This window comes from Poecilia latipinna, unplaced genomic scaffold (genome assembly GCF_001443285.1).
Source record: "Poecilia latipinna isolate Pla-1442-1.1 unplaced genomic scaffold, P_latipinna-1.0 Scaffold78, whole genome shotgun sequence".
Taxonomy (NCBI): Eukaryota; Metazoa; Chordata; class Actinopteri; order Cyprinodontiformes; family Poeciliidae; genus Poecilia; species Poecilia latipinna.
The window spans coordinates 349,413-371,451 of NW_015112694.1; the positions used below are offsets into that span (position 1 = coordinate 349,413).

The following is a 22,039-nucleotide window of genomic DNA, read 5'->3' on the forward strand; positions in this document are numbered from 1 at the left end:
TGATTTTTCATTTAAATTTCTTGGTAGAAATTTATTTTCACTTGTTTTATTTATTCATTTTGCAGTTTAATTTTGAATCTATGTGGAGGACTGACACTGCCAAAATGAGGAAAAAAAATATTTCAAATTTATGTGGCAATATTTTAATTCAGACATTTGATTCATTACAAGTGACAATTGACTTGTCATTTAAATTTCTCTAAGAATTCATTTTCACTTAAATATTTTTATGCAATATAATTGAGTTTTGATAGATTTTTTTGGTTTTATCATTAATCCACATATTCAATATTCAGCTTATTTCTATAATTCTTGAAATTTTTTTATTTAATATTTCCTAATGTATTTCTTATCAATTAACATTTAAAGGTCTCATTTTATTCTCATAATTTTAAAATATTTTTTTAGAGGTTAATTAATTGGAGCAGAATATTCAGAATTAATTTTCTTTATTAATTTCTGTAATGTTTTAATTAGGCAGTGTTTGTCCACCATATTTTTTATTCTTTTTGCTACATCTGAGTTTGTATGAATTTAAAATTGATGCAGTTTGCTACATTTTAAGATGTTAAGTTGTTTTCAAACAAGTATTGGGGGGGATCCCAGGACTTTTACCAAGGCAGTTGGGTAAGTATATGTGATTACAACTGTTATTTCATTACATTATATCTGATCGATGCTCCAATATTTGGATAAAGAAGAAATAAAAAAAGTGAGGAAATCGAACTTGGAGACAGAAAAATCTGCAAAGCAGAACAGAGGTGATAAAGCAGAAAGCAGCAGAGGCTGGATGTAAGGCTTAAACTCACAGGGGAAAGGCCTGGACGAATTAACTTTCAGGACACTGTTGACACCCAGAAGCCAATCAGATTTTCATTAACTGGCAGAGGGACAGAGGAAACTGGCACAAGCTAATTAACCTCTGGATCCCTCACTGTCAAAGACACACCAAGGGAAGCTGAGAGATGCCAGGGATGAGAAGGAGTCGGGCGGGCAGGTGGACACTCCGGGCTTCAGAAAGGCCAACTCAAGGTAGAGGGCCCTAACCTCAGTTTAAATTTATATGTATATAAAAAACAGAGCTCCAAAAATGTGCAAATACAGTTTGTGTGTGTGGAATCAGAGTATCACTGCATTATGAAGTATGTCAGAGCTACATCTGGGATTTAGGGACTTCTGTTTAAAACTTACCCAACTTTGAAAGAGTGTTTTTTATTTTATTTGAGCCTCTGGATTAATGAACGCTTACCTGTTAGTGACACCAACATAATACATTTCATAAAAATCTGCTTTTATTTTTATTTTTAAAAAAGTGTTTCAAACACTTTGTAGAGCTCAAAACTCTAATAATAAATCAAATTTATAAATACATTTTCTGCACATTTTACTCCAAATCAAAACATAGAGATGTGTAGTAATTATTTGCTCTGCAGAAAGTCAGAAAAGTGAATATTATCATCAATGTTGAGTTGAGTTGTTAGCCTTCAGTCAGAGCCCTCATTATCCCTGGTATGAGTTACATAAGTACGTCTCCATAGTGTGAGAAACATGCCCATATCATGACACCTCACCCACCATGCCTCACAGTCTACTGTAACTACTTTTAGGTTCATCTGATGAACAGTTTCAAAAGTTTCACACAAACCAAACACTAATTTAACAAAAATTCCCCACATTTAAATAACTTTGCTGAACATATAAAACATAAGACAACCTTTACTTCAGTTACGCAGATCAATAAGTCATTGAGCCATTAGGAATAAAAAATATTCATTACATGGAAACAATAAAAACCAGTTGTGAAAAGGTAAAAGACTTTCCTGCTCAAATTACATGCAGGAAAGCACAACATACCAAGAAATGATTACAAATTAATCTCTAAACATGTTCTGGCATTAAGCAAATAGAAATAATTTTGGTAATTCTAACAGACTTAAAACAAGAAAAGTTTAGTCTGATTTAATTTCAAACAGTGGCAAAAAATGTTCTGGTTTATATCTGGCTTCAACTGTAAACAACTTTTTCCAAATTTAGCCATTCAGCTAAGCATCAGGTTGCAATTCATTACAAAACAATGAAGTTTGAATATCAAACACTTTACAGAAATCAAGAACTTTCTAAACCTTGAAAACACCTAATTAAAAGTCAAGCCTTTTCAAGGAACCCAAGAACCTGCACGAAACCTCTTTGTAGGTTTTTTAATCTCTTGTCACTTTTAAACATAAAAATGAGCTGGCGAATAATTTGCTGTTTCCAAGTGTAATTTCTACAGAAACGCATTGATTGATCTGGTTAATGATGTTGGACTGCTGTGATTTTGAGCACTACACAGTAACATTTCCTCACCGTGGAACGGCGCCCTGGTGGAGGAACTGGCCTCTGCGGGGGACGAGCTCTTGGAGCGCGAGTTAAAGGGTGATTGTCTGAAGCACTCGTCCAGGAATGAACTGGAACAGAGAGAAGCAGCGCCGATGTTACCAACACTTACACAGCCACTAAAAAACACCCACAGGTTTCAGTCGCACTCCAACTATCACTGGCCATTTAAAAAGCACAAATAAAAACAGAGTATTTATAGAGAAACTGACCTACCTATTTATTCCCACCATGTTGCTGTCTTTGTGGTTGTTGGCTTTGCTTACTTTTTCTGGAAAGAAGAGAATACAAACTCATCAGCAGAGTCAATGTAACATTATTCATACCAAATACATCTGTTTCTTTGTGTTTTCACGGCAGATGTTAGATGAGGACTTTAAATTTAAAGGGAAAATCTGCAGCAGCTGTGAGGATTCAGACTCTTTCAAGTTCATGTCAGCTGCTGTCAACAGATCTTTACTGAAAACATGACAAACATGATAAAAGTGATCAAACCACGCTTCATTTCTTTACATTTCTCAGTTCTTGTTTTCATCCTTAAAAATAAGCCAGTTTTTATTTTTAAGATTTTTTCAAAACCAATATTTCTCCAGACTTCCTGAAGGTCTTTTCAAGTTTTTCCCTCAGGTGTTTTCCACTCCTTTCAGTCCAGTCCTTGTAGCTGACCCTGACTGCATACGGTCTGCTGTGAGCTTTTAAAAAAATGAGCAAAGTGGATTTATTTGTGGACAAATAAAGACGTGTCAAAAATTAATTGCAGTCATCTTTTCATCAAACAGCAAAGACTCAGCATGAAACCTGAGAGATAAAACCTCCTCAGTTCATCTATTGTATGCAAAGTTTTTCTGCTAATAGCTTTTTATAAAATTCATACCAAATTCAAAATGTTTTCACCTAACTGGTGCTGATCGACATTTCTTCGGTCAAAATGTTACATTTGATTATTTGTATTCATTCAGGAAAAGAAATGGAAACTGATTTGTGACAAGCTGCAGCTGAAAGATCTGATTTAAAGTTGGTTTCTTACTTGGGATGATTTTTAGAGGATTCTTAAGCCTTAAAAATGTTCAACATGTGCAGGATACAGATAGAAACAAAAAAAGGATTCTGAATTTGTTGTAAGTTTAGGGCCTGAGTAAAACCGGCCAGCAAGTGGCCCCCAGCTGCAGTTTGGACACCCCTGCATGAGCTAAATTTAAAATGATATTGATTCGGTTTGCGTTTGAACAGATGCTGTTAGTTTGAAAACTGTGACAATTATTGCAGCCATTTAATCCAGAAACATTGGTCCAACCTCAGGTAGGTGATTCTTCACTGAACAGAGATCTGTTGGAAAAGTTAGTGATCTGTAAAATCTTTACTTTATTCAGTGGAAGCACACATGATGATTTCACAGGCATTATGGCCGCACTAAAGACCAACTAAAAGGAGTTGAACCAGGACTAAAGTCGACTATTTAAAACTCAGTTATGACTAAAGAAAAGTAACTGTGAAATATTTAACATTTCATTTATGGCAATTTTTGGTCCAGCAGTTCGTCTTTCATTTTCCTAACTTACAAAAAAAGATTTTTTTTTTTTGCTGACTCAGCTTAGTGATGTTAAGATTAATGGCGTTGACGCGGCTGCACATTGTGATGGATTCATCCATCAACTGCTGACATGAGTAAAGACACCATAAGTAACACACCTAATATTACTTCTCTCACACAAAAGAATAATTGGAAGGGTTTCAACGACACAGTACCCGCAAAAATATTCATACCTTTCGAAGTTATTACATTCCAACCACAAAAACTCCATGTTTTTTATTGGGATTTAAAGTGACAAACCAACATAAAGTAGTTAAGAATTGTGAAGTGTAAGGAATGGCTTTCAAATGTTTTTACACATAAAAATATGAAGTGTCAATTCTGGAAGAGAGCCAGAACCATATTCTGCCAGGATAGTTCAATCCTGGAGGAAATCTCGTTAACCGGCTGTAAAACGAGGCTGTAAAAGATCAAAAGGTTAAGATCGAAACAGAATTGTGTGTCAGAATGGTCCAGTCAAATTTCAGACCAAAATCCAACTGAGACAGTATTATGTTGGGATTTTATGTGATTTTTATTTTGGGATCTTCATCGGAAAATAAGGGTTAATTAATTAAATACATAGATTTTAAAGTTTAATGCAATTAATTGCTTTCTATCTGCTTTCTATTTGAATTTCCGTGTTTCTGGTACGCTCATAAATAAACGACATCAGCAAGAAACAGCAATGCATGACCAAGCTGCTTCTCTTAGTCGTCAGGCAGTTACAGTTAGTTTCAAAAAACCGTCTGATGGGAAGCTGGAAAAGACTATTGTTGTGTTTAAATAATGCTAAAAGTTTCAAATACACACTTGCACAGCAGAGGTGGACAGATCGATCCGATACATTGATAATACCAAGTCAGTATCAGTATTGAATCAATAATTGCGTGGTAAGATTGATAATTTTCTTTTCTCAGAGGATATATGCTGTACCGCACACCTCAAATGTACTGAAATCTTGCACGCATGCCTAAAAAAAGTTTCAAACACACAGAGACTTGAGTTTTTGGCAACTTTTCAACAGTGGTGTAAAAAACAAAAAGGAGGTGAAAGCAGCCAGATCCAGAGCTCAGAGCGTGTAGTTCCCCGTGTCCAGAAATAAAGGCCAATCCACTAAATGAGTGAGAGCGAAGACTTACGTGTGAGTTTCAAGGCGACGTACTGATGTGAATTTCAAAGCTGCAATCATCTCAGTGTTCACAGCGACCTTGCTGCTGATGCGTCTCTGAGGTCCTACTGCTCTGGGTAATTCATATTGATTGCTCATTGTGTGACAGCAGCCCACTCTGTTCCAGCCCCCCCTCGACGTTCAAAACAACTTCTGAGAGGGTGGCGGTCGCTGCTGCCAGGGCCGACGATGCCCTGGCCTCCCTGGGTGGGCAAGCTGTATGAGCCCCCCCCCACCACCCTCACCCTTCACCCCGCTGCCGCCTTTACAAAACGCCACAACCACCCCCGTACCCGAAACGCCCCGCTCCGCCACACTGTTCGCCAAGGACAGAGGTCTCTTTTCACGTTGCCATGGAGATGCCGCACAGGAGAAATGTAAAGGGGAGGGAGAGAGGGGAAGTGATGAGGAAGGGGTGGCAGGGTGGAGAAGAGGAGGGGGACATGTGCAGCCAAGTGTGCTTGAGCCGGCATGTCTGAAAACAAGTCAGGGGAGAGAAGAGAGAGAGAAAGAGAGAAAGAAAGAGAGAGAGAGAGAGACTGAGGAGAGCGGGAATTTGTGCAGACGCCGATTCCCGTGGGGCCTGGTGCGAGCGTGTAAAGGTATGCGTAAAAGACGATGTGGGAAAGAAAAATTGTCAACGTGTGAATATATGTAAAAACAAACAAAATAAAAAGCTGGATTTAAGTGACAGAAAGCAGACGGACAGAAAGAAGCCTCGGCCACACACAGACTTGTCTTTTCTCTCTCTAAGGGACGATAAATACACCCCAACTCTTACTACACTTTCTAGAGTAGAGAGGCACCAATTCAATGTTAACAGCTATATTGGTCCCAATATTGAAAAACATTCTAGATCGGGTATTGGTGACAATGTGCCCGATCCATAAGGGCAAATCTATTCAGCCTAATTTTATGCTTTGTTCTCCGAGTGAGGTCATGCTATATTTATTTATTTTACATTATCATTAGAGTTCATAATTGCATTTTCTGAACCATTTGAAAGAAGGCTTGTTATAGTTTATTTTTAGATGTTAGGCATGCAGCCAACCCATTACTTTTATGAGTTTATGTTTCTTTATCATTTATTTTACATTGGCTGTTATACTCCTAATTGCGCAGACTGAACAAATTAAAGGTGCTTTTACATGTTTGACCAAGCTTGCAAAGGTATTGGTGTATCTAAGTGTGCTGTAGTGGTGTGTAGTTATCAAATAAACTTATAATTCAAACTTGTAACTCAGTACATTTATGTCTGTGACATTTTTAAGTCAACTCAGCACTGTTCCTCTGTATCAGATCGGTATCGGCTGATGCTAAACCTTCGATATCTGTATCGATATCGGAAAAAGTCAATGAGTGCATCGTTTTTATAAATTTTGATCTGTTGCACTAAAGACGACAAAAGTAGTTCCTCCCCTCATGTCAAGTTGACTTGGATCTTACTAAACGTCTCAAATGATTACATGTTGACAGACCTTCTATCAGATGATAGGAACTTTTTCCATCAGATTTGCATGTTGTACTTTAATCTCAGAATTAGTCAATTCTGTATTCATCTATGTCCAAATCTAAATAAATGACTACACATTCTCGGCTGTATGTCATTTATCTTGTTAGCAAAGGCAAATAATCACATAACTGTTAATTCTTTGTTGTAAGATTTGCAAACCTACACTTTATCCTCTCTGAAAGTCTGGGTTGTATTTACTTGGTATATTTGAGTCTGAAGACTAGATTTGGTGTCATTCAGTATTCTGAGATTAAAGTCAGATTTTTTGACCCTCTTCATGTGTGTGTGGATGATATGTGACAGTGTTTGTGTCCTGAGAGGGAGCGTACCTGACAGTTTAAACAGCAGCTCTGAAGCCATTTTGACCGATATGTCTTGGGAGAAGAGGTCTTTCTGGGGGCAGGCCAACGTCTCTGGGAGGTTGCTCATTGGCTCGTTCTTCTCACTCGCCCCTAAAGTGCTGAAGGTCAGCAGGTGGGAGGCAGGCGGGGTACGTTCTGCAGGGGGTGGGTCCACCTCCATGGGCTCGGCCTTTACCTTCACCTTCTGGTACTGGGCATCTTTGCTGTTCTCTAGAGAGAAGACAGCAACTCCTGGTCAGAACAATATTCTTTTAAATCCTGGAGACTTTCTGAAAAGCTCGTCTTTCTCAAATAAAATGGCAACAATCAATCTTTCAGCTTTTTATGGATTATGAAATGAATGCAGCTTCTGTTTTTGGCTCCTGAACACAATGAAATGATTCTGCAAACACACTTTTATGAAAGACATAAAGTAATTACAAAGCAATAAGAACACCAATAAAAATTTTAAACACAAATAAAAAGGGAAAGCAAGTGTGCCGTCAGTTATAGTGCTGAGCTTAACATTCTGAGGAACGTGTAGGGCAGAGTCCAAAACTGGAAAATCTTAACTACTGGGAAGCAAGGAAATTATTTAAATTAACATGGTCAAAATGAGTTTATTGTGATTTTTTATTAGTTTTACCTGCTCCATAATAAACAGCTAATCTGCTGGATCTTTTTTTTAAAAAAAAGAAAAGATCCAAAGCATGAAAAGGGCTTTGGACTGTTTGTTGCCTTACTAAAAGAAAAAAAGGGCAATAACTAAATCATCAATTGTTTTCTGTTCTGTTGGCCACATTTTTAACTGTTTGACTTCTAATCGGGCTGAACTCCAACCAGATGGGAAAAAGAAATCTTGCTGAAGATAATTTCAACCTTCCCATTTCCTGGTGCTGCCAATAACAGGTCTCACCCTGGGGATGGTGTGTTCAGGGTAACATGCAGTAATGCTTTCTCCCCCCAGCGTTGCATATATGTGCCACTCAGCTGTATTATGACTCATTCTGACTAGAAAAATACTTCTACGTTTCCTTTGTCCTTTGCAGGTTTACTAGCAACAATGACCTTTTTCCCCCAAAGTGTAAACTACAAAACTTGGGAACAATAATACAAATAAAATCTGTCAATTTTTCTATTTTCTTTACACGAATCTACTTATAAGTCTACAGTTTAAAAATAGATATAACTAATCTATTCACTCTCCAAGAATCAGAACTATAGGAAGCAAAATATATTTGTAGATCCATCAAATTGATCAAAGCATATAGAGGGAGATTAATTCCCATTCCAAACTGTTTATTTAGCCAAGATTTATTAAAAATTAAACTAAATAGGAAGTCTGACTCAATCTGCTAAGCTAAAAGATGAAAAGTTTTTTTTAAAAAAGGGCAGAAATTCTACAATCCAAATAAATCCTAAACCAGCGGTTTCCCTTCAGAGCTGGAGCGGAGTCAGCTAGCATGTAGCGGGGTGATTATTAGGGCAGGAGTGCACCGAGAGGTCACGCTGTTGCTTGGAGGAGCGATCCAGCAGCTCATGTGGGTTCACTGAAGCAAACAGGAAAGGCAGTAAAACACTTTGAATGTTAACAAAGGGGCAACAAATCTGTTTATTCAACTGAAAATTGTTTTTTTTATTATCGTTTCCTAGCTCACAAAAACAGTGGCGCAAAAGGTGAGAACAAGCCGTTGCTTTAATTCCCTCACAAGTTCAAACTGTGTGCGAGCCAAAAATAAAACGGCAGTTTTCAGGAACGTCTCGGTCTCGTCTGCAGAACCCCGGCTAGATCCACCTGGAGATATCCAAAAAATATTCAGTGCCGGAAAATTACAGATTTCTTCTGTTTTGACTTTTTTGCCACATAAACATTTCAGATAATTCTTCCATAACACACAGGTAATCTGACTTCCCCCTATAGGGGGATAACAGGTTGAAGAGAAAAGGGTTTTAAAGCTTGAAGAGATATTTTAAGGTCGCACAGCAAATCCAGACTTTGACTAGGCCACTCTGAAACAATGTGTTTTTAAAGCCATTCAGAGGTGAACTTGTTATCAACTTATGGTGCATTCAAATCAGTTTGGTCTGAATTAATATAACTCTAATTCACTTGCCTAGAAAGTCCTAATCGTCTGGTGCAGTTCGAGTGTATATGTGAATGGCAAGCAGATCGGAGACCCCTCCAAAAGCAGGAAATGGACTATAGCGCAGGGCATGCTGGGTAAATACAACCAAAACAAATGCAGGAGTGTAGTACTAGCAGGAGAAATGGCTCGTGGTGTTCTGTCAACGACATAAGAGAAATCCCACAACAGGTAAAATCTGTCACCACTCCATTTTTGTTCACATTTTACAAAGCGGGAAGTTGAGCTCAGTGACTTCTTTAGAGGGTTTTCTGTCGTTTCCTTCAGTGGTTTTTGTGCAGTGTCAACACAGGTGAGAATGGGATTTTTATATAAAAAAACAACAATAATGGCACAATAATATTAAATGTCATATCCAGCAATGATCATACGTTTATATAATAATTTGAACAGGTAGATCAGGCTTTAAAACTGTAATCAGGATTGGGCTTCATTAATGTAAATAAACCCAAAAAATCTTTGACAAGGGAGTAATTTGAAAACATTTTAAAAATGTTTACTCAGGTTATTGTTGTCTGATATTAGAATTAGTCTGATGATGTGAAATATTTAAAAAGTATAAGAAAGTGTAACAAGACAAACACTGTTTCATGGAGCTGCAGAACTCTGACAAACAACAGCAGAACATAGACCGCGGCTGGTGTCGCGACTCGGCGCGATTATGGGATGTATGAATTTGGCAGGTCACTGGGAGCACTGGGAAGGGTGAGGGAAGGTTAGAGGGGGGTGGGGAGGATAGAAACCAGAAACCTTATTTCAACCCCTGCCTTGACTGCATTCTCTCCTCGTTTGCTTGATAACTCAAGACAGAAGCGCTGAACCCGTTTGGCCGGAAAAGAATCTACTTAATCAATGCGCTTGTTTATTTGACTGCTTATAGGGTTGAATTAAAGCACAACCATCCCCCCACCCCCTCTTTCTTCATCCCTCAGAGCCAGGTGTCTGGGTTATTGGTAGCAACCAGCATGGGGGGGTGGACACTGACAACCATCAGCCTCACTAATCCTTTAATCAGGTGGCTTGAGTTGGCCGAGTAACCTAGGAGAGGCTGATGGAGAAGTAGAGTGGGGGAGTGGGGGTTGGACTGCACTGTAAGGGTCAACCAAGGGACACGCGAGCTTCCATCAGTAGATCACAGCTTTAACAGCAGCGGCGGCTGCTCTGCACACACACAAAAAAAAAAAAAATCACACATGTGACGGACAGAATATGCAGCAACTAATGTTTCCTCTGCGAAGAGAGGAAACACAGACACTGGAAGCGTCACAGCAGGCCAGAGGAAACGTCTACCTGTCACAAAGTAAAAAACATTTAAATATAGCCCCTCACTCCCACACTAATAGTAGATATGGCTCTTTGGCTCGGGTCATGACCTAATGTTCTGCAGCCATAAAAAGCAGCGTTTAGTCTGTGTGCATGTACAGTATGTGTCAGCCCCTTCAGTGCAGAAGCGCTGCCTTGCATGTACTATTGCCTCAGTTTCTAGTAAAAGTCATAAAAAACACACATCAAAATGCAAGTTTTAATGCAGGGGGCCAGTGAGCCAAAATCGTTAAGTTAAAAGGAGAAAACAACAAAAAAACTAAAATCAAGGAAATGAAGTAGTCAGAATTGTTTTATTTGGTTTTTGGAAAGGAGTGCTGTTCATCATAAATCCACATCTAAAGACTGTTTTGCATGTTGATTGTATCCAAATAAATATATGCAGTTTTCAGTTTCTCTTGGAGTCATTTGAAGAAATACATTTTAAGTGATAAAACATTCAAAATGCTCGCTGCATTTAGCTTAGTTTAATAAGTTAGGGAAAAGCTGATTTGGGTGCAGCAAAGTCAGCTTTTCAGTACAAGTCGTTGGAAAAACAAGGTTCTACTTACTATAATAACTTAGGTATTGAAAGACTTACATACTTTGAGTTGTCTTAATAGTTTCTATTATAAGAAAATTATATAGTTAATTTTGCTTTAAGTTTGTATATTTACTTTCCATATTTGATTTTACGCTAAATTTTCAACAGCTACTTGCAACCCTGAGTGTTTGTAATCCATACGCCACTAGACAACACTAGATGCTAGATAAACAACTATTCTAATAAGAAAAGTTAACTTACCTGTTCCTGTTGAGGGTTAGTATAAGATGTGAAACCTGTGTTTGGCCTGTAAATTTGTTTCTTTTTGCCGTTGTATTTTACCTGTGGGGAATCATGACCCAAAAAACAGGGCATGCACCAAATAGTAATTTATTTATGCCATAACACAACATATATTATTATTCTTTATACCAGAGTCTGTAGCATTAATATTTGAAATGCAGCGCAGAGATATGGAAACTTGTTGAATTGTGTACATTTTTTATCAATGAAACTCATCGTGTCTATATGTGATAGTCTTAAATATTATTTTGTTTTTAGTTATTTTATGTTCAGCATATCTGAGGAGATAAAATAACTGAACAAAATAATCTGTATATTATTAGATCTCTTTAAATCAGTTTCTTGCCAGTTGTTTTAATAACTCTGACAGCTTCAGTCAGAGTTAATAAAAGTCTTTCCGTTTTAGTCGAAACTTTTGTAAATGTGAGCAATAGCCTCGGGAATGGGTGGAAGTAAAGCAGAAATGTGACGTCCAAAGTGACTCCTTGTTAATAGAAAGACATTAGATCTACCTTTGGCCCCTTAAATAGCTCTTATTAGCTCAGATTGATCTGAAATGATGAGAGTTTACCTGATGGTCAACTTTGACCTGATGAACATCTGTGAACCTTTAACTCAGGGCAAACTTTGGGCTGTAGTTTCTAATTACCCTTAGATAAAGGACGAAAAAAGTGAAGACGCTGCACCACATGGATGCATCGAAAGCAGAGGGACAAATTCTTGGACTGACAACCAATGAGGAGGACAGGCAGCGAGGCAAAGTGGACGGGTGAAGAGAGAGAAAAAAAACTGTCAAAGAGTGCCAGAAAAAGAACACCCGAGGGTAAGATAGAAACGAAGACAGCGGGATGAGAATGAAGAGCTGGGGGAGGACAGCGCGATGAGAGTTGGCCAGAGCCTAAATGACATCTCTTCTCCCCCCTCTACCCCTCTTCTCTGCTCTGTTATTCCACATCTCTCTCTCTCCATCCCTGCCCCCCTTCCCTCGCTCTCTCAATCTCTCTATTCTGCTGCTCTCTAGCCGACCTGCTCAGACAGGGGTGAAGAGTTCAGGCGCTTCAAAGGCTGCAGTGTGGAGACTGGATGTCATGTGGGAGCCACAGCAGCCTTGCCTGCAGACTTCACAGACAGCTGCTGCTACAATTGATCCTCAACCAGCTAGAGTGCCGTAGTTAAGCCTTACAAGAGTTACAAACTGCAGCAAGATGCAGAGCGGCGCGCCTGATAAACGACCAATAATTAGTTGGATATTGTCAGACACCTAAGCGATTAAACAGAAGAAAAAAAAAACAACAACAGCCAAATCTCTGGTAATAAAAGGAGGTCAAGACAAAAACAACATAAATGACTTGAAATCACCAAGAATATCAAAACTTGTACCAAATGAAAAGCAAATATACCAATAATAAACAAAAAAATTTAACTATAGGAAGTGATGAAGAGCCAGAGAGACAGAAGGTACGGAGGGCGGGAATAAGGGAGGTCAGCGAGCGGCCACGCTGAGGGGTCACGGTGAGGACACTGTCAGAGCAGAGCACGGCTTAATATGAGGTAATACCACAGAATGACGCCAATGTTGTGAACCACAACGGTGAACTGCTTGGACAGTGAGCTGCGATAAGCGATACTCAAGAAATAATCGTCTTGTAATGCAACAGTTGAATATAAACAGCACTGTACTGACTTCAAAGGTTAAAAGGAGATTTTTTTTAAACCTACATATATACATAAAACATTTTGCTTGCTATTACCTTGCACATCTTTATACTTTCCTAGAAATACATGCTAAGAAGCGGGGGAATGGAAGGTTCATACTTACTGCCTATTTAAATTGCCAGAAAAATGGCATGATTTGCTGAAACGTGTTACCGCTAATAGAATATTTATTTCTCAAATTTATTTATTTTTTGCTTGGTGGAAAAAAAGGAGAAGAGAAACTGTTAAAATAAAGGTAGTACACATCTACTCTTACCAATGTGGACACAATCAGGCTACTCACTCTGCATCCCCAGAACCAGAACTAAACACGGAGAATCAGCGTTCCACAAATCTGGAATAAACTTCCAGAAAACTGCAAAACACCCAAAACACTGAGCGCCTTTAAATTAGAGTTGCTTCTGAAACATAATCAACGTAACATTAATCAACATTCTGATGTGTAATGTCGGCACCTGACAAAATGTAATGTTTCAATTGTTGACTGTGTTTTCTATGACTTTGTATTTTAATGGTGTAAAGCACTGTGAACTGCCTTGTGCCGAAATGTGCTATACAAATAAATTTGTTTGATTGATAAAGCACTCCTCACCAAACAAATGCCACAGGAGGTTGCAGTCTGCTTTTTCTAACCTGAGTGCATAGAGTGGGTTCAGGTTTTCTGGTGGGAGTGGTGAGGGAGCGGTGAAAATATGGCAAGCCCAATAGCCCTATAAAATAAAACTTATGGCAAACCATTTGCGTGTTTATTCGATAATTTTAGTATCCAGTTATTTACTATAAAAAGGAATAAATATCCTTACCAGACTTTCAGTAAATGTCACAATGTTCTTAACAGCTGCCACCTAGTGTTGAAAATGAGTCAAACTTGGTGAATGGAATAAATATTGCCCTAGAGGCCATAAAGCAGTGAGTTCATTGTTTTTCTTTAAATTGTAACCAATCAATTTGGCCTCAACATTAATTCAAAATAAAAGGTAGCACATCTTATATAACACTTCTCAGGGTGGAAACAGAAAATAATAGGGTTTATAATGGCTCAACAGTTTGAATATTTTATCACTCTTAGTATACTAGTAAACAAATCCTGCCTTGATGTGCATACATTACACTAATGAAGCAAGGTCAACACTAAAGTAGTAAAAAGATTGATGGCATTTGGTATTTTATTTTCTTTTTGCTGTTGTTCTATACCTACACCAACCAGTGACCCCAAAAACTGATTTCATCCTTACCATGGGTGGAAAGAGCAACACTGGCTATTTATGGGTAAATCCGCCAAATTTTGGGTATTTTCACACAGGATAGTCCAGTAGATTCGGTTCAATTGGAGACCAAAAAGTTGCAACATTTGTTACATTTTCAGCCTGCACTGTGCCAAACGATCCAAACCCCCAAACCCTTTGAGCTGCCTGTTCCCCTCCTCGTCTGAGGTGGCGCTGCAGCAAGAATGACACAAGGAAATGACACAAAAACCTCTTTAGAAGACACTAAGCACAACTTCCTTCTTCACAAAATGGAAACAAAAAAGTGGCGACAGACTTTAGCTGTTGCAGGATTCTCTCTTGTCATGACAAAAGACCATGAGTCATTTCTCCTGCTAACACCAGACACTGGTGTTTGTTTTGGTTGTATTTACGCAGAATGTTGTGCGGTATAGTTTGCTTCCTGCTTTCAGAGCAGTGGTCCGATCCGCTTTGCATTCACGTCAACCGAACTGAGATCTAGATTTTTAGACAGACCTGAGTTTGCTTTCTTGATACACATCAAAGTTTGACTGTGCATTCACACCTCCACAAACAAGCCCATCTTTCCAGCGGTCTAAGGTTAAATTAAAATGGACCAAATAGGGCTTATGTGAATGCAACCTTTCACAAAAAACACTAAAGGATGAACTTGAAGTTAAACTTGAGGAGTAGAACTGACAATGACAAGATACATGACTGCATAGTTTTTTGACAAGAACAACCAGCCAATGTTTTGCTGCCAATGTTGCCAGTAAGTGCTAAAGTCTCAGATGCGTTCATGGTGGTTCACTTAACAAAATCAGCAGACCAAACCAAAAGAAAAAAAAAGAAAAAAGAATACATTAAAATAAACTCGAAGAAGAAATATTTGTTGTCAGTTCAGCTGAAAGTTTCTCTGTGTATTTGTCAAAGTTGCTTCGTCCAACTTGAATTAGGAAGTTAAGGAGCCCTGCAGAGGGGAGTTAAGTGAACAGAGTGTGATTTCACACCTATGGAGAGAGGGTGGATGGATGGTGAGTGGGTGGCACGGCTGTTACCCACACGATGCCAGTCTGTCAGGGCACCACCTTGCGCCCTGAAACCCCAAGCCCCCCTCACTCTCTTCTCTTCCTTTGACGCCATGTTCTCCTTGGCCCGCAACACCAGCGCCCATCTGCTAGGACACGTTAGCCGCTGGCACCGGGGACTATTTAGCCCGGCGTAATTAGCCCCCAGACACCAGCAGCCTGGTTTTAAACAGATGTGGGGGAAGTAACGCGAGCAACACCGCCGACAAATGTTTGATGAAGAAGAAAAGACGAGGGGGGGAGCGAGAGAGAGACAGAAGAAGTGACCTAGTTAAAGGAATGATGCAACTCATGTTACAGCACAATGGGCAGTAATGATGACATCCCCAACGCCACGGTCGAGCAGCAGAAATTTAATTAGACTCTGTCCATTTGCAACGATGCCAAATAAGAACGAGGAAGAAAAACGCTGAGACTTGACTCCTAATGCGTTTTTCCTACCCAAGCTTCCTTACCAGGGCCGACCTTTGGAGGAGGACGGCGAGAGGTCACAGTGTACGCGCCCTTGAACCTCACGACTGTAATCACACGTGACGATAACGGCGCCGACCTTTCCATGGCGCTCTCACCGGCTCCCCTCCACCCACCCCCCACCAAGGTCATTTCAGGGTCCAGACTCTTGTCAAGGCTGTCACTCCAGACAGCCCTCTCCATCTACTCGCCCCCACTGTTGCCACGGCAACGGACGGCACCGCGCTCCGAAGGGCTGCACGAGGGGGGAGGGATTGTGGGGAGGGCAGCGGGATGAACGCTGCGGCATCTTTCCCTAACCCGGGTCAACCTGGCAGAGCCGGTGTAAGGAACAGAAACGAGAGAAAGAGGGAAGGAGGACGGGGAGGGAGTGAGAGCGAAAGAAGCAAACAGGAAGAAAAGAGGGAGAAAAAAAAAGGACAGAAGAGGAGATGCTGCGATTCAACAAAAGAACGCAGGTAGAGGCGATGCATTTCTTTGTTTAGGGCCCCTCTACGCCAACGTCTTACATTGCTGCCGCACATGCACGCACACAGGGAAACGTGACCCGAGGGCAGTCAGCGGAGCAGCACACGTGTAGAACCACAGAGCTACCAGCCAGCATGAGTCACTGCGAACACCAGTCGACCCAGAGAGAACAATGGCCACCGGTGTGCGAGGTGTCTGTCAAGCGTGCGCACACTGGCACAGGATGAAGAGCTGCAGATGGAGCAGCGGCTCACTGCAGCACCATCAAATTACAACCAACCTGGTGTGTGTGTGTGTGTGTGTGTGTCATTTTGCATGCGTGTCATTTTCTGATCAACTATGAGAGTTTGCAACAAAAAAATTATGCTCTAAAATCTTTCTGTCAACTGGCAAAATATTTGTCAGAATTAAATCCTGCAGTTCATTCTTCAAAGTTTTTATGCTGCGTTCCAGTTGGACTCAGAAGTGGGAAATTTCAACTTCCCAGTTGGACAAGTCAACTGGAACTAGTTTAGTCATATTTTGATATGTAGTGATAATTTCATTGAACAGATAATCCAAAAAATATGGACAATTTTGGGTGAGTTAACCATCAATAATTGGAATTAACATTCCACAGTATCATTATTTATGAGCTAAAACTGAAGTTAAAATGTCAATTATGAAAACAAAAAGGAATCAACCCCACGAGTCAACAGCTTGTAGAACAATTTAAATCAGTTGTCATTTCTATTATTGTGAGAGAATTTACAACACTGATGGATGTCAGCTGAATAACTAACATGTGGAACTACAGGTTGGGCGACACCGACTTAAAGTTTTATTGCTATATTTTGTGGTACTATTGTAATAATAAAATTGATGAGAGCTATATATTTATTTCTTTTTTAGGTAACTGTATGGCTGTGACTTCAGGATACACATCACATCAACACAAACCCAAATTCTGCTCTTGTATTTGTGATGCACTTCTTTATGACACCAGTCACATAAAGAAGCGTGATTTGTCTCACTAAACTACACACCGAAACTTCCCATTTTGAGATTTATTGACACTATTATTGAACAAACGGTGAATAAAAGAGTGATACGGACAGTTTTTTTTTTTTTAAACATTAATATGTTAAGAAATGTATCACAATAAATTATAAACAATCAGCGATACGATAAATGCCGACCCCTAACTGCATCATCCTCTGAAGTTGGATTTTCCACTGGGAAACTGGAAGAAACTCCAACTACCCCCAGTTACAACTTGTAAGGTGGACTTTATGTTTCAATATGGCCGCTCCTCGTATCAACATTAGGAAGATGTGGTGGAAAAGTTTATTTTATAAGACGCACAGAGCGTGGTGTCTAAAATTAATGTTACATGTAGCGCCTGCAACTACAAGCTGTAGCAGCAGATGTTTATGGACTGATTTTAAAGTGATTCGGTAATGGGAGCAAAGACTTTTTGTGGATTCTTGACTACAGTTTCTGTAGAGAAGTTTGTTTGGATGTGTAGTTGGAGCCAGGAGTCGTGCGATTGTGATGTGACTGACAGACTTCTTTCATAAGTTCATACTCATAATTTTCAGCCATTGATTACATCCAGATTTACTGGATGTAATGTAGTTTCTTCTGGTGCAGAATCATGACTCATGTTTCAAATCTTTGAAATAAAAGCCACATAAAATGCGACATGACCATTCAGACTGCAGGCAATGCATCACATACGGAAGTGGCACAGATTGGATGTTTTTGGAGTGAAAAGATGGGAATTGAGCCGTTCAGACTGCAGTGAAACAGCTGGATAGTGGTCAAATATAGGCAAGAAAAGCGGATTTGAGTCGCATTCACCTGCTGTGTGAACGTAGTCGAAGTTTTGTGATTCATTCATTCAGCAATACAGTCCTGAACTTCAGCATTTTCCATCTGAGATATATAGAGCATCAAAGGTAGGTCTGTTGCACAAAGGAGCATTACTACAGATCCTTCCTCCCAGCAGCTTTTAAAGTAATAATCTCTGCTTCCAACAAACTCATTTATTTCACTTGTAAATATTTTTTTATGCACAAATATACATTAATTTATGTTTTTTTTAAATTACAGTAGTCAGTTGCACACAGTATACTATTTTCAGTAATTGTACAATATTTTCTTATGTTGTAAATTTGCATCTACTATAGAGACAAGTCTTTATTCTTTTTTGACTTAGTTTGAATCTGCGTACTTCTATTTACCTTCAACTTGCAGCTGGTGCACCTGAATTTCCCTGTTGTGGGACTAAGAAGGATGTTTCTATTGAATTGATTGACTTCATTTATTTTTATTTCCTTTAGGGTTAGGGTTTGAAGCAAACAGGTGTGTTTACACAAATACACAAACTTCCAAGCTGTTCCACAAAGCTGCTGATCAGTTAGACAGTTAGCAGCACCTGGCAGCTTCAACATCTTTTTAATCCATCAATTGTATTCTTAGCTTTCAGGATGCATTCTTTTCATTTTGGCATTTTTTTTAAATCTGTTATTAATAGTAAAATTAGATTTAATAAATTCAGGAACAGATTGATTTTAGTATGTCTGTATCTTTTCACCGTTTCTGTATAATTAAGCTGCAAAACAGTAAAAACAGAAATAAAACAAAGAATAGAATCCATGCTTTAACTTTTCAAAATTCAAATTCAAAACTGACCATTTCTAGGAACACTAAAAACAAATTGCAAATTAAGGTACTTTATGTAAAATAAGAGCGCGGTTTACGACTAATTTAAAATGTATTTTACCAGGATAAGACAATAATAACCGCTCACATGTTTCACATGCAGCCAGTTTCCCTCTCAAATATTTGAGAACAGCTCTTCACCATCCCACAGACAAACACCTGTCCTTCCTGCACTTCAACCACACCTGGCAAAATGAGCACCTTCTTCACAGCTAAATCTGGCAGCAAAACAAAACACATACATTTAAAACGAACCACAGCAGCAGCAGCACATGCATTCAGCTACAAAAGTTCAGAGACAAATCAGAGTCCCTGGTTTAGGAGTTGTTTCCAACGTTCTTGTCAAGTTACAGTAGAAGATGCAGAGGCTAAATAATGCTGCACTGGAAGATGTCAGAGTGATCCAGGTAGGTTCAGACACAGCACACACACACACACACACACACGCAGAGATGTGTCTCTTAAAATGACAAGCCAGGTTTGAGTTTTCAGTCTTAAAATATATAATTTAAGTGGTTTAGGAGGCATGTCAGAACATAAAACAAAGACACATCACATAAATCTATGTTCAGAACAAAATGCAATAAATACATGTTAGAGTACAGCACAGCATCATCATTTACCATTTAGACAAAAATGATCGTGATTAATTGATTATTGAAAAAAATTCAGTAATCAATTAATCGCTAACTTGAATGAATGAATTTTATTTATTTTGAACATGATAGAAGTATAAAATCACACACATGAACAAGGAATGCAAAAGACAAACAATCTTAATATGCTTGAAAAGGTGTAGGAAGGAGTACGAAACTTGAGCATACAGACTCAAAAACAGTTGTTTACTGAAAGAACAGAGCAAAGCCCAAACTGTACAAAATATATACAAATTTTGCAACCAAGAAAAAAAAAGCCTTTATCTGGAAATATTTTCTACCTAAAACTCATCATGTAGCATAAATGTAGCTCCACCTGGTCAAAAAAAAAAAAAAAATTCTTTTAAACACCTTTTGCCATCTAATTACTAATCAGTGAACAAGATCAGCCCTACACTGCATTAATGTTAAGTTGAGCAGAAAGGGTTAAGATTTTCACATGTTGATTTTAACTTTTTTACATGCATAATTTCATAATTACATACAATAAGATCTGACAGAAGAAACAGAAATGCAGAACTATTTGCATATTTTTTATCAACCATCACAGAAGTCTTAAGAGCACAGCCTACCTGACAGCTTGATCAGCAGCTCAGAGGCCACCTTAACGTTGATATCCTGGCTCAGCAGGCTGTTTTTAGCCATGGGGCTTCCTTCCCTCGGCTTCAGGGACTCCATGGCTGCCGATGCCGCCGCCCCCGTCGGCCCATCCTGGCAGAACGACCCAGGGAAGCTTGGCTGAACCTGGCTCTGGCACTGCGAGGATGGTCTTGGGCTCGGTGTCTCCTCCACTTTGGGCTCTTCTTTCAGGTGGAATGGAGACTTGAGTGATTCCCTCTGGTTGGCTGCTGCAAGAGAGAAAAACGGCGAGATTAAAGGAGTGAGTTGGATCAAAGGATTCCTGGTGAAGCTCAAGTTAAACCTGGGTATGTGATGGCAAAGGATAGGTTAGGAAAAAAACATTATTATCTCAAAGAGAGGCATCCAAACATGCTGAACAGAAGATGATAAATACAGAGAACAAATAAGGGCACAGCTAACCATTTTTAAATAACAGATTATTCCAACAGTTATTATGATGATCGATCAATTAATCATATCCAATAAAATTTTTCATGTAACCACTTAGATTTTTTACATAAGGGAAATAGATTAGTAATACAGTAAGAGATGCAAAAAAAATATATAATTTCTTATTTTTTAAATAAGAAAATAAAAATAGAATAGAAAGTTTTATCTAAATTACTGCTCTGACTGTATTGTTCTTTCAGTGAATGGCCATTTAACGATTAATTGATAAGTAGATGATTGTTTTAACAACCTAGTAATCATGAATAATCATGAATAATCACGATTAATCGCTTCAGCCCCAACAAGCATCTTTGGAGTTTTGAACTGTAGTTGTGGTGGATTTTCCTTCACATCAAACTTTGGCATCAAAATTATTTATTTATTGTTTCAGACCCAGATAGAAAACCAGCTTCACTCTACTGTAATGCAGCCTAGGTTAGAGACTGAACCGTCACATGGATCGCTCTGGTCCGAAGGCATCTCGAGGAGAAACTGGGCCACATTTAATCTGCCTTAGATGAATAATTAATAATTAGACATGGAGCAACAACTAGCCGCCAAGAAAAGAAGAGCAGGCCACGCTGCTTTCTTTGTGTCTCCGTGAACGTTTCATTATTTTATCTGTTAAAGTGAAGGTTGGTTGTATTTTACAATATGATAGAGACACAGAACAAACACTGGAGGAAGCTGTAAGATTTGTCCATCATATATTTCACTTTGAAGTACAGGAACAAGGGATTTACCGAACACAGCACTTTGAATTCTCAGTATCCCTGAGTTAAACTTCCTTCTTCATGAGTCAAACAAAAAGGGAGTGGTGTCTGATTTTAGTGGTTGTAGGATTTCTCTTTTGTCTCGAGAAAATTATCACAAGCCATTTATCCCTATACAGTTAGTTTCTTGTGTTTGCTTTGGTTGCATATACCCAGAATGCCCTGCGGTATATTCTGCTTCCTTCTTTTGGAGCGGTCTCTGTTTCACTTGGCATTCATATGCATATTTAAACCACACGAACTGAACCAAGACCAAGGTCTTCAGATGAACCAGGGTTCACTTTTTTGGTCTGCATCAGAGTTCAATTACGCATTCACACTCCCCAAATGAACTGGACTAAACAGGTTTGGTGAGAACGCATCCTTAGAGACCAGATTACACCAAGCAGGAAAGCAGAGTTATACGAGAAGTCCTTTTGCCATATTTAGATGGGTTTATGTGAGTTTTAAAAATATTTTAAATCTGGAAAGTGTTATATTGCAGAGAATCGGGGCCAAAGACAAGCAAATATTAACTCATGCAACAGTGTAAATTACACTGTGTAATCCTACGAAGAGACACAAATGATGGACAAGAAATACTGTATTTTTACACTGTTT

At 38.9% G+C, this 22,039-nt stretch overlaps 1 protein-coding gene across 7 annotated transcripts in view; it reads right to left on the bottom strand.

Moving 5' to 3' along the window:
• Positions 1–22,039, bottom strand: part of znf827 (zinc finger protein 827) — a 100,974-nt gene that overhangs the window by 19,563 nt on the left and 59,372 nt on the right. For 6 of the 7 annotated variants that reach the window (XM_015018258.1, XM_015018243.1, XM_015018280.1 and 3 more), the window contains exons 5-8: positions 20,168–20,443; positions 6,960–7,202; positions 2,593–2,647; positions 2,347–2,447 (exon numbers count right to left, since the gene is read on the bottom strand). In XM_015018258.1, the coding sequence (XP_014873744.1) occupies positions 2,347–2,447; positions 2,593–2,647; positions 6,960–7,202; positions 20,168–20,443 (675 nt within the window). The remainder of the gene's footprint in view (positions 1–2,346; positions 2,448–2,592; positions 2,648–6,959; positions 7,203–20,167; positions 20,444–22,039) is intronic. The other variant, XM_015018248.1, reaches the window with a different exon arrangement.